The sequence below is a fragment of the Oncorhynchus tshawytscha genome, linkage group LG14 (genome assembly GCF_018296145.1).
Source record: "Oncorhynchus tshawytscha isolate Ot180627B linkage group LG14, Otsh_v2.0, whole genome shotgun sequence".
NCBI lineage: Eukaryota > Metazoa > Chordata > Actinopteri > Salmoniformes > Salmonidae > Oncorhynchus > Oncorhynchus tshawytscha.
The window spans coordinates 23,192,996-23,205,856 of record NC_056442.1 but is presented as its reverse complement, the minus strand read 5'-3'; the positions used below and the strand labels follow the sequence as shown (position 1 = coordinate 23,205,856).

Here is a 12,861-nt window from a genome sequence, read left to right as displayed (position 1 = left end):
CAACAGTCTAAAAACAACACAGAAAGAGATTAGAACACATTACTTCATTAATCCACATTGGGGGGCAATCATTTCAAATGTGTTCTCTCGGGTGCACTTTGAAATATCTATTGACAAAACTACAAATAAAATGGCAATTGATATAAAACTAAGTCTTTTTTTTATTCTGGAATGAGAGATCATAGAGATTAACATTTGACAAGGATGTAACGTTTTCCTTTTTTTGACAATATAAAATCTCACTAGTAGAGGACAAGCAAAACATTTACATTGATAATGGAATGGTAAGCAAGAACTGCACTGATTGATGACTGAATTATTGCTTTGGAGTATTTTTTTTCATCTATATGGATTGCATCGCTCTCACCAAGGTGAATTGTGGCGTAAACATGTGATTATTCCGGTTTTGGGGAAGGGAGGGGGGTCAAAGCTCCTCGCTGAACGAATCCCATGCAGATCTAATCCTCTTTGTGTGTCGTCACACGTTTCCCGCCTTTTTTTCTGGTGAATGATAACAGAAAAGATTGAATATATTAAAATATATATTTAAATCATAACATTCAAAGAAAACGTTTAATTAGTAGCAGACAAGGTGCTGACAGATAAATCTTAGGTTTTAAGTGTTAGTATTACTCAAGACTATTGGACACAGATTCACAGCATATTCTACTTACTCCATAGGGTAAATAACAATATTGTAGACATGGTCGCTGACTGAAAACTGTGAATCAAACATGTGAGGTAAAAACTACTTTCATCGATAAACTGGTACCTCAGGGAGAAAGGTGCTTAATCTTGTTCCTGGACAGCCCAAGTGACACTTTTTTTAAAAACGTACTAATCCTTTGATTGACAAAACATTGATGTCAGTTGACCCGCTTTCCCTACAAGATTGAAGAGACCTTGTTATACACAGTGACCTTTCTATTGTGTGCTGTGACATGGACACCTATGAGTATAATCCTTAAATTCAGTGTTTCTTTTGCTGACTATTTACATGCTTCATGTTACCTACTGCAGCGTTGAGTGTCCTTAAAGGGATTTCAGCGTGTTGCATCAAAGTAGGTGAATGGATTTCAGTATCACATAACTACACTACGCTTCCACTTAAAGCTTCACCCAGCACCATAACTGGGGGGGAACCCTGCTCAATGAGTAAAAGCTCAATGACGAAATCTGGGGTAATTCCCATTATTGGCAGAATGAGAACACGTCAGACCATTGTCCAGGAAGTTCTTCTCATTCTCTAACTGTTCAGTGGCCGCTGACATAACTGTCTGTATGATGGATGCAGCCGCCTCATAGAGCATCCTCTTCCGCGCTTCCTCTTGGTCATGTGGCTCAGCATTGGTCTTCCCTGACTCAGAATGGGACCCTCCATTTTGAGAAGGTCCCTCCCCCCCGGCCTCTAACTCAAAGCTAGTCCCTAGTTCTAATTTGCCCTCTGTCATCATGTTAGCTCCGTTTTGCTGGAGATCATCACCACAGTCTATTTCTGCTGCAAACTCACCGCTTTGGGCTACTGCATTTCCTGTGCCGAGGTTCAGGATCTTGGTGTCCATCGACGAGTTGGTGTTTTCTTGTTTGGCCTCGTCTGTTGGTCCGTCCTTTTTCAGGGTCGTTTCATGATTGTGTGTGGCGTCTTCTTCGGGCGTGCCGTTCGAGCAACCATTCTCACAGTTGGTTTTCACTTCTGCCGCAGGCTCTGCCGGTGCTGCAGGCTCAGCTGAGTTGGCCTTCTCTGGCTCAGGACCAGACGGTGTGCTCGTTGCGGGCTCCTTTGCCTCTCCATCGGCGACTGTGTGCTCATTGGCCACCTGAGCCTCTCCTTTGTAGTTGCTCTCGCCCTGGGCAGCGTCAGCTTCCCCCTGCTGACTGTCTGACGTGCCAGCCGGGGCAGCCACGTCCTCTGTGTCGTTCGCCTCCCCGTCTGCCGCCTGCTGACTGTCAGACGTGCCAGCTGGGGCAGCCTCGTCCTCTGTGTCTTTCGCCTCCCCATCTGCCGCCTCCTTACCCTCCTTCGGAGCTCCGTCTCCCTGTTCCACGCTGGTGCTCTTCCCCTTTCGCATGATGAAGTTTTTCAGCGAAACGGCGCGGTTAAAGTGTGTTCGCTTGGCCTTGGCCGACTTGGCCTGCTCTTTGCCTGCCTCTTCCGTCTGCTCGGCCGGTTCAGATGCGGCAGCACCTTCCTCCTCCCCGCTGGCAGCCACCGTGTCTGCTGACCGCTTGGACTTGGGGATCACGCGTTTCTTGAAGGAGGTCCAAATGTCATCTGCGTGTTGGTTCATTGATTTGTGTGGGGCGGCGGTGGCTCCCTTTTCCTCCTCTCCGTCTGTGTTTGTCTTCTCCTGTGTTTCGCCGTCTACCTGTGCCTTGGCTTCGTCTGTTTCAGGCGCAGCTGCTTCATCGTTTTCTGTGGCATTTTCCTCAACTTCCGCCTTCTCACCCGTAGCGGCTTTGCTGATGCCTACGACTGACGGGTCTCTTTTCAGTCCCTGGAATGTCCATGACCTTTTCAGTTTCCACCGTTTCTGGCCACTGGATTCTGAAGCCTTGGAGTCCAGTGTACTTGAGTCACCAGGCGTGCCCCCAGATGCACCCTCGCTACCTTCAGCCTCCTTAGACTCTTCTGTGCTCTTCTTGTGACTCTTCTGGGCCATAAGCTTCTTAAAGGAATGCCAGCGTTTAATATGTTTGGTCGCTGCACTAGATGCAGGCTTCTCTGATCCTTCTGCTGCCGGGGCATCTTCCAGTTGGTCCACTGCGGCATTGAGGGCCCCAGGGTCCTCTAACCTGTCCAAGGATTTGGATCGGACCTTCACCTGGTTCTCCGGAGCTTTCTCAATAGCCTGGTCCTCAGCCGCTGCCTCTGTGCCATTGGCTGCCGGCTCCTCTGCTTGGTCAGAGGCCTTTTTCTGCTCTGTGTTGCCCTCTCCATTAGCCTCCACAGCCTCTGTGCTCTGCTCCTTCTTCTTCTTCCCTCCCATGACTTTTCCCAGCCCACTCTTATTCAGGAAGGAAGAGAAAATATTCTCAGAGGCCTGTTTAGCTTTGCCATCGGCCGGCTGCTCTGTGCTCTGTTTGGTCTCCCCGGCTGGATGTGCCTCTTCGGGTGGAGACGTGACAGCCTCCGTGACAGCCTCTGTGACAGTCTCTGAGATTTTGGGCTCCACCTCTGTTTTAGTCTCGGTGGTGGTGGTGCCATCTTCCTGTACAGGCGCTGAACATGCATCTGTCGCCGCCATATCCGCAAAAAGATGTCTGTGTCGTTATATCCCCACTTTTTCTTCAGTAGTTCAGGTTAGTTCCTTTAGTGATTGAATGGACTGAGTTCATTGATCACGAGCTGACACGTATGGCAGTATTCCCATCCAACTTCCCTTTGGAGAGGAGGGCCTCTGCATCATATTCTGTAGTGAGAATGAGGGCCACTAACCTGGTGGAAATTAAATGAGAAGGGATTAAATGTATAAATCAACAACACAGACAGTCCATTACTTAGTCTTGGATACTCCAGACAGAGCTGATAGAATACACAGTGCATCTCTACAACAGTAAAGGCCTGCTCAAATGGTTTTAAAGCCAATGCATCCAAGCACAAACCAACATAATGTAACGTGACAAATGCTATGTGAGGGGTGATGGCCATTTTGAAGAATGAGGAAATGACATGAATGGCCCAGAGCAGTCATAGGGGAATAAACACATGGCATAACATGCTCCAGATAATCTCATGTTGCCACAAGGGTCTGACTCCTGTCACCTAGATGCTAGAGAGCATTGCTGTTTAGAAAATAGGATCTGTGGTTTTGTTTACAATTCAGCACTATTTGAAGAGTTTATGTCTGGGCTTTAGTATCCAGGAAAAACAAGCTGACATCCTAGTAAGGTTGAACAATAACATGCAATGACAGCAGAGGCGAGTGAAAAATAGAACATCTAAAGCAAATCTCCATGAAGGACAATGACAAAGAAACAGAGCTTGGATTTCTTGTATTTTATTTTACGAAAATCTACACGAGGCATAGCTAATTTTAACATTTATAGACATAATAAGCCACCGTGATAATGTTTATCAGGGAAATTGTTTATAATTGCATCATAACATCAGTAAAGGTTATTGGCAACACAGAAAGTAACAAATGCCCTATTTTCTCTGGCCATGATTTTCTATAGACTTGAGTCCCCCCTCCCCCCTTTCAACCACAGACAACCCCTTTATCTCCCATCATGTGCTGTGGAGTGCTGACCTTGTTTTCCAGTCGGCAGTGGGTTATTTTGTAACGTAGCTATGTCATCCATGGTTATACTATTTTTATAGATTAGTACAGATTTCTATAAATCATCCAGCTGAGAATTTGAACGAATCTATTTCGTCTCCAATCTAAAACACCAGAGGGGCACCTGCTGATGTAAACCAGTCACATACTTTGGAATATTCGATTAATCAAACGGACCCTATGGATGCATGTGACGTAAAATGAGTAGAATAACATACATTGTAATACAACTGTTTGTATTTTGAGAGAAGCACGATGCCAATAACACATTTTAATCGGATTTCCGAGTTAGGATACTACTGGGTGAAAAGGAACGAGCGTCTGTGGGGGGAGTGGAGACCACGCTTACATGTCCTGCCACAAGGACAATCGCGCGCTTTAGCCTTTTTGTCCCGTTTTCATCTGAGCACTCTTCTCCCTTTGTTACGTTAAACCAGCAGTGAGCGCGAGGGGGTTTAGACGCTGCGATTGAGTTCAGCTGTGAGCTCCAATCATGCGCTGCCGAAATAGAAGATCATTCTAATGAGAGAGGGGGTGGGGTGCCACCAGTGTGTCGTGAACAACATTAAAGTGAGCAACAATAGTGGCATCGGAGGTTCCCATTCAAAATAAAAGTCCCCCATTATAAAATGAAGCAAACGGATTTAAAAAAATGTGGAATCATTCCACAGTTGGAACTAGATAATGTTTTTATTTTTAGGAATGTTGTTATATAAAGTAAACAAAAATGCAATTATTAATTTGCCCCCCCCAATTTTTTAATTTTTATATATATATTGAAATTGCACTGCATAGCCTACTTATAACAGTGGTGTATTTATACTTTACTTTACGTGTTGTCATCCATACTGCCGCCGTTCTGGCGGACTCACTAAATACAAATACTGTTGTTGTAAATTATGTCTGGATGTTGGAGTAAGCCCTTGTCTGTCCGTTAATTTAAAAAAAACATTTGGTTTCCTTAATATAAGACATTTGGTTTGACAACTGAGTACTTTTTCCACCATTGCTACTTCAGTGGAGGCTCCTTAGAGGAGGAAGGGGAGGACCATCCTCCTCAGTAAATTTCATAAAAATAAAAATAGTGAAAAAAGTTAGGATTTTTAGATAAAACTATACTACATATATTCACGTCACCAAATAATTGATTAAAACACAATTTTACAATGAAATTCTACAGTAGAAAAGCAGCACTCTATAGGATAGTGCCATTGTGTAGCCGGAGGACAGCTAGCTTCTGTCCTCCTCCTGGTACATTGACTTCAATACAAAACCTAGGAGGCTGACGGTTCTCACCCCATTCCATAGACTTACCCAGTAATTATGACAACTTCTGGAGGACGTCCTCCAACCTATCAGAGCTGTTGCAGCATGAACTGACATGTTGTCCACCTAATCAAAGGATCAGAGAATGAATCTAGTATTGAAAGCATAAGCTACAGCTAGCTAGCACTGCAGTGCATAAAATGTGGTGTGTAGTTGACTCAAAGGGAGAGAAAGACAATAATTGAATAGTGTTGAACAAATTAAATGATTCCAAAATTAAGGAGAAGCCAGTGAGAGAGAGCAAGAGAGAGGGAGCTAGCTAGCTACATTCGGTTGTATTTTCAAACTTTCACTTAGCTAGTGAATACAGCTAGCTAGTTTAACCTACTCAAAACCTGGCTCAAACAGAGAGGGATGCTATGTTAGCTAGCTGGCCATGGCTATCCAACAATGAAACTCTTCCAAGTCAAGGTAAGCGTTTGGTTTAATTAATTTATTGTCACCGGTCCCGTAACTGCTAAACTGCTTAATGATTGTATACTGTACTGCATGATTGTAGCAGGTTTACAAACACGTTAGTCCCCGTAGCTATGTTGACTACATGTTAGCTAATATGGTGACCATGATGTAGACTGTGTGTAGCGGTTAGCAGTCATGACATGAAGGTTTGGCTTGGAAAGGTTCTCTCGCCTGGTCAAAGACAGCTGCAACTGTATTAAAAACAAAAAACGGAAATATGACATTTACATTAGTATTTAGACCCTTTACTCAGTACTTTGTTGAAGCACCTTTGGCAGCAATTACAGCCTTGAGTCTTCTTGGGTATGACGCTACAAGCTTGGCACACCTGTATTTGGGGAGTTTCTCCCATTCCTCTCTGCAGATCCTCTCAAGCTCTGTCAGGTTGGATGGGGAGCATTGCTGCACAGCTATTGTCAGGTATCTCCAGAGATGTTCGATCGGATTCAAGTCCGGGCCCCTCAAGGACATTTAGACCTGTCCAGAAGCCACTCCTACTTTGTCTTGGCTATGTGCTTAGGTTTGTTGTCCTGTTGGAAGGTGAACCTTGGCCCCAGTCTGAAGTCCTGAGTGCTCTGGAGCAGGTTTTCATCAAGGATCTCTCTGTTGGGTTCTTTATCACCTCCCTGACTCAGTTTGATTGGGTGGCCCGCTCCAGGAAGAGACTTGGTAGTTCCAAGCTTCTTCCATTTAAGAATGATGGTGGCCACTGCATTCTTGGGGACCTTCAATGATGCAGACATTTTTTGGTACCCTTCCCCAGATCTGTGTCTCGACACAATCCTGTCTTGGAGCTCTACGGACAATCCCTTAGACCTCATGGCTTGGTTTTTGCTCTGACATGCACTGTCAACTGTGGGACCTTATATAGACAGGTGTGTGCCTTTCCAAATCATGTCCAATCAATTGAATTTACCACAGGTGGACTCCAAAGAAGTTGTAGAAACATCTCAAGGATGATCAATGGAAACAGGATGCACCTGAGCTCAATTTCGAGTCTCATAGCAAAGGGTTAGAATACTTATGTAAATAAGGTATTTCTGTGTTTTTTATTTTTTAATCCATTTCCTAAAAAATCTAAAAACTGAGAATATTAAAAAAAAAAAAAAAATTTTTTAGAATAAGGCTGTAATGTAACAAACTGTGGGAAAAGTCAAGGGGTTTAAATACTTTCCATAGGAACCGTATTCAGCGAGCAAAGTAATCATGATGTTTTGATGTCCCTTCTATGAAAGTGATCTGTGTTTGCGTGTGATCAAGGGTGTATTCATTCTGCCGATTCTGTTGAAAGACGCTTCTTCAACAGAAGCAAATGGAAGGAAACCGGGACATAGCTAAATTTGTCCAACAGAAACTCATTTGCAACTGTTGGACTATTGATTACACCCTAGATCAGCTAGATGTGCACCTACATTGTAAACTTTCATTCATAGACTAGGTTGTAGCAACCTCATGATGGGTACAGGGAAAAGTTGAGTATCATGTAGTAGGCTAAACCTATCAATGTTACATTGAGCTGGGTGAATGGAATATGAATGACAGTCATCCAATATACTGTAATATAAATTAGGACATGCTACAAAAAAAGTATCCTCCCTCATCTTAAATGGCACCGACCGCCATATACACTGTACTGTACAACCTATTGATTGTGCATCCATGAAACGGGGTATCTGCCTACTCAGTGACACCCGCAGAACATAACTCTGTGGAGTTTACATACATATTAGCATCTTAGCTCTTATTGAGGGACTTTGACTGTGGAAAATCACCTACTATTTTTTAAAAACCATTATTTAACTAGTTTATTATGAGTATTGGATATTCATAATGCACCCTACAGCCTAACCTATGGATTGTGTACCCATGAAATGGGGTATCAGCCTACTCAGTGACACCCATGTAGAGTTCACACAAATATGAGCTAGTATTGCGCATAACAAACTAGCTTGGGAGATGACTTTCCAAGTCTACTTCCCACGGCTGTGTATCTAGTCGAACTTGAATACGTTTCAATTGGGGGACTTTTATTTTGAAGGCGAACCACCGATTCCACTACTGTTGCTCACGCTAATGTTGTCGACGACCCACTGGTGAAAAAGCCAATGCAAATGCTCGAGACAGCAGGTGCCCGTCCTTTTCAAACGCTCATTTGCATTGCTAACGTGATTCAAAACTCCCCCCCGTCTATCGAAATGTTTTTACTGATATTTTCCTCTCGAAATGTTTGAGCTATATAGTCTATGTAAGGGAATTCAACATGTTAATTAAACCACAACTACAGAAATGGTTTCCAAGTTGCTGCCAAGACGCATTCAGAACAATAGATGGGCTTGCCTATTGAGAAAGCTGGGTCGCGTTATAATGCGTAAATGCATCATCATAGACAAAAGTCATGTCGGGAGAAAAAAAAATATTTATAGCCATCTTTTCGATGAATGAAGCGATATTACATTCAGAGAATTCTTGAAGCAACACAGACGTGATTAATATAATATGAAATCCTCAGAGGAAAACAACTCAAGCGCCAAATTCCCAGCAAATGCAGCGCTTGTCTGTTGTGGTGAAACTGATAGACTAGACTACACATTCTCGAAACCTCCATCCCAAGCGCCAGTTTTTCCCTCTCCTGAGAGATTACATTTGTATGTTGGAATTGAGGTCCTACTTAGCCCCGTTTAAATTCACACTTGAATGCGTTTAATTATAATGTGTGAGGGGGCAGTCTGTCTTATAATGTGTGAGGGGGCAGTCTAGCGAATGGCGTGGAAGTTGATTGAATGAGGAGCCTCGGGGACTAAATTACATTGTTTTTGTGCGCACAATTGTCTTCCCAAACAAATGGTTATCGAAACAAAGCAATGTCAGAAAAAAAACATTTAATTTATGTAGGCTATCTTATGTACCCAGAGTTGATATGCGTAGAGCGAGCATGTATCAGCCATCAACAGCCTGTTCAGTCCCTTAACGTTGAGATCCTCCAACAAAAAACAAGATGAGCTCCCCATCCAAGAGTTTCATCAACAATAGCCATATTGTATGACTATAAAGGTTAATTAAACGGTAAATGGAAATCACAGGAGTTAATCATTATATGTATTTAATTCCGCGTTTAACAAACACTATAATAGACTACAAGAAAAAAACGAATAATATATACAAACCTTGTTTCGTGTGTCTAAATCCGTTTCTGTGTGCGGGAGAAAGGTAATAATCTGCTCCAGACGGTAAAAGACACTGAAACTAAATCCCCGCTTGCATCCTCATGCCTTGAAGCAGCCAACCCAGTGTTGAGAATTGCGCGGGGACGTGAGGGTCGCGTTGGTATTAACAGACGCGCAGCTGCGGCTCCGCAAATGCACACCATCTATCTCACCCCGTTGCCCTTAGCAACCATGGATATCACCCCACCCCCACTGCTAAGAGGGTTAGAGTACGGTTCGGAAATTGTTTCCCGCAGTAATTTGCCCAGTCAGAGCTCAGAGCCACTTGCATTTGATTTGTGTAAATCTGTGCGATTTAAAGCCCATTGTTTTGAATCTTTGTCTTGAACTCATGTGACTTGGCAACAATGACATTTCAAGCACATGAAGAAGAATTGACACCAGGACTGTCCACCAATTGACTGTCCACCAATTGACTGTCTCCACCAATTGACTGTCCACCAATTGACTGTCCACCAATTGACTGTCCACCAATTGACTGTCCACCAACTGACTGTCCACCAATTGACTGTCCACCAATTGACTGTCCACCAATTGACTGTCCACCAATTGACTGTCCACCAATTGACTGTCCACCAATTGACTGTCCACCAATTGACTGTCCACCAATTGACTGTCCACCAATTGACTGTCCACCAATTGACTGTCCATTGAAATGCCAATGCATTTCATCTAACACAATGTCTGCCACCAATGAAATACACAGAGGAAAATCCCTTTTTATTACAGCATCTTTTTTTTCTCTTCTGGAAACCACCTCTTGATTTCACACTATGTGACAGCCTTCATCTCACCAAGCAGCGTTATTCAGTGAGTCGGCCATGTTGGAGAGCCAGTGGCCATGTGCTTGCCATACAGTGAGACTGCAAAACAGAAGACAAATGAAGGTGTATGGAGAGAAATAGCCTATCACAAATATTCCATCAGGGGGCCTGGGGCGCCAGAGCAGAGGGAGGATGCAGCGGAACTTTATGTTGTGTGCTCAGGCAGTCTGTATTTGTATGTATTATGGATCCCCATCAGCTACTCTTCCTGGGGTCCGGCAAAATTAAGGCAGTTATACAATTTAAAAAACCTTACAATACATCCATTACAGAATTCACAACACACTAAGTGTGTGCCCTCAGGCCCATACTCCACTACGACATGTCTACAATGCAAAATCCATATGTACGTGTGTATAGTGTGTATGTTATCATGTGTGTGTATACATGTGTCTGTGCCTATGTTTTTGTTAATTCACAGTCCCCGCTGTTCCATAAGGTGTATTTTTACCTGCTTTTTGAATCTGATTCTACTGCTTGCATCAGTTACCTGATGTGGAATAGAGTTTCATGCAGTCATGGCTCTATGTAGTACTTTGCGCCTCCCGTAGTCTGTTCTGGACTTGGGGACTGTGAAGAGACCTCTGGTGGCATGTCTTGTGGGGTATGCATGGGTGTCCGAGCTGTGTGCTAGTATTTCAAACAGACCTTTCAGCTTATCAACACCTCTTACAAGAACAAGTAGTGAGGAAGTCAGTCTCTCTTCCACTTTGAGCCAGGAGAGATTGACATGCATGTCATTAATGTTAGCTCTCCATGTACTTTTAAGGGCCAGCTGTGCTGCCCTGTTCTGAGCCGACTGCAATTTTCCCAAGTCCCTCTTTGTGGTACCTGACCACACAACTGAACAGTGGACCAGGTGCGACAAAACCAGGGCCTGTAGGACCTGCCTCGTTGATAGTGTTAAGAAGGCAGAGCAGCGCTTTATTATGGACAGACTTCTCCCCATCTTAGCTACTGTTGTATCAACATGTTTTTACCATGACAGTTAACAATCCAGAATTACTCCAAGCAGTTTAGTCACATCAACTTGCTCAATTTCCACATTACGAGATGTAGTTGAGGTTTAGGGTTTAGTGAATGATTTGTCCCAAATACAATGCTTTTCATTTAGGAAATATTTAGGACTAACTTATTCCTTGCTACCCATTCCGAAACAAACTGCAGCTCTTTGTTAAGTGTTGCAGTCATTTCAGTCGCTGACATGTATAGTGTTGAGTCATCCGCATACATATGTAACGGAAGTGAAATAGCTAGCTAGTTAGCGGTGGAGCACGCTAAATAGCGTTTCAATCGGTGGCGTCACTTGCTCTGAGACCTTGAAGTAGTGGTTCCCCTTGCTCTGCAAGGGCCGTGGCTTTTGTGGAGCGATGGGTAACGATGCTTCGTGGGTGACTGTTGTTGATGTGTGCAGAGGGTCCCTGGTTCGCGCCCGGGTATGGGCGAGGGGACGGTCTAAAGTTATACTGTTACATTGATGCTGTCGACCCGGATCACTGGTTGCCGCGGAAAAGGAGGAGGTCAAAAGGGGGGTGAGTGTAACGGATGTGAAATGGCTAGCTAGTTAGCGGTGGTGCGCGCTAAATAGCGTTTCAATTGGGGACGTCACTTGCTCTGAGACCTTGAAGTATTGGTTCCCCTTGCTCTGCTGCAGCCTTTGTGGAGCGATGGGTAACGATGCTTCGTGGGTGACTGTTGTTGATGTGTGCAGAGGGTCCCTGGTTTGGGCGAGGGGGCGGTGTAAAGTTATACTGTTACACATAGGCACACTGGCCTTATTCAAAGCCAGTGACATGTCGTTTGTAACAATTGCTTTTAACAAAGGGCCTAAACAGCTACCCTGGGGAATTCCTGCTTCTATCTGGATTATGTTTGAGAGGCTTCCATTAAAGAACACCCTCTGTGTTCTGTTAGACAAGTAACTCTTTATCCACGTTATAGCAGAGGGTGTAAAGCCATAACACATACGTTTTTTCCAGCTGCAGACTATGATCGATAATGTCAAAAGCTGCACTGAATTCTAACAAAACAGGCCCCACAATCATATCATCAATTTCTCTCAGCCAATCATTGGTCATTTGTGTAAGTGCTGTGCTTGTTGAGTATCCTTCCCTACATGCGTGCTGAAAGTCTGTTGTCAATTTGTTTACTGTGAAATAGCATTGTATCTGGTCAAACACAGTTTTTTCTAGAAGTTTACTAAGGGTTGGTAACAGGCTGATTGGTCGGCTATTTGAGCAAGTAAAGGGGGCTTTACTATTCTTGGGAAGCGGAATGACTTTAGCTTCCCTCCATGCATGAGGGAACACACTTTCCAGTAGGCTTAAATTGAAGATGTGGCAAATAGGAGTGGCAATATCATCCGATATTATCCTCGGTAATTTTCCATCCAGATTGTCAGACCCCGGTGGCTTGTCATTGTTGATAGACAACAATCATTTTTTCACCTCTTCCACACAGACTTCACGGAATTCAAAAATTGATAATTTGGTCAGATATACTTGGATGTGTAGTGTCAGCGTTTGTTGCTGGCATGTTATCTTGCCAATGAAAAGTAATTAAAGTAGTTGGCAATATCAGTGGGTTTTGTGATAAATGAACCATCTGATTCAAAGAATGATGGAGCAGAGTTGGCTTTTTTCCCAAAAATTTCATTTAAGCTGCTCCAAACCTTTTTTACTATCATTCTTTATATCGTTTATCTTTGTTTCATAGTATAGTACATTTTTATTTTTATTTATCTTAGTC

At 43.6% G+C, this 12,861-nt stretch overlaps 1 protein-coding gene across 1 annotated transcript; it reads right to left on the bottom strand.

The window, feature by feature from the left end:
* Nucleotides 1–414: 414 nt before the first annotated feature.
* Nucleotides 415–9,456, bottom strand: LOC112266788 (A-kinase anchor protein 12). The gene is made up of 3 exons (XM_024444585.2): nucleotides 9,230–9,456; nucleotides 1,511–3,436; nucleotides 415–501 (listed from the first exon to the last, which is right to left on the bottom strand). Exons 2-3 carry the CDS (start codon nucleotides 3,243–3,245, stop codon nucleotides 479–481), a joined length of 1,758 nt encoding a protein of 585 aa, XP_024300353.1. The 5' UTR covers nucleotides 3,246–3,436; nucleotides 9,230–9,456; the 3' UTR covers nucleotides 415–478.
* Nucleotides 9,457–12,861: the final 3,405 nt, after the last annotated feature.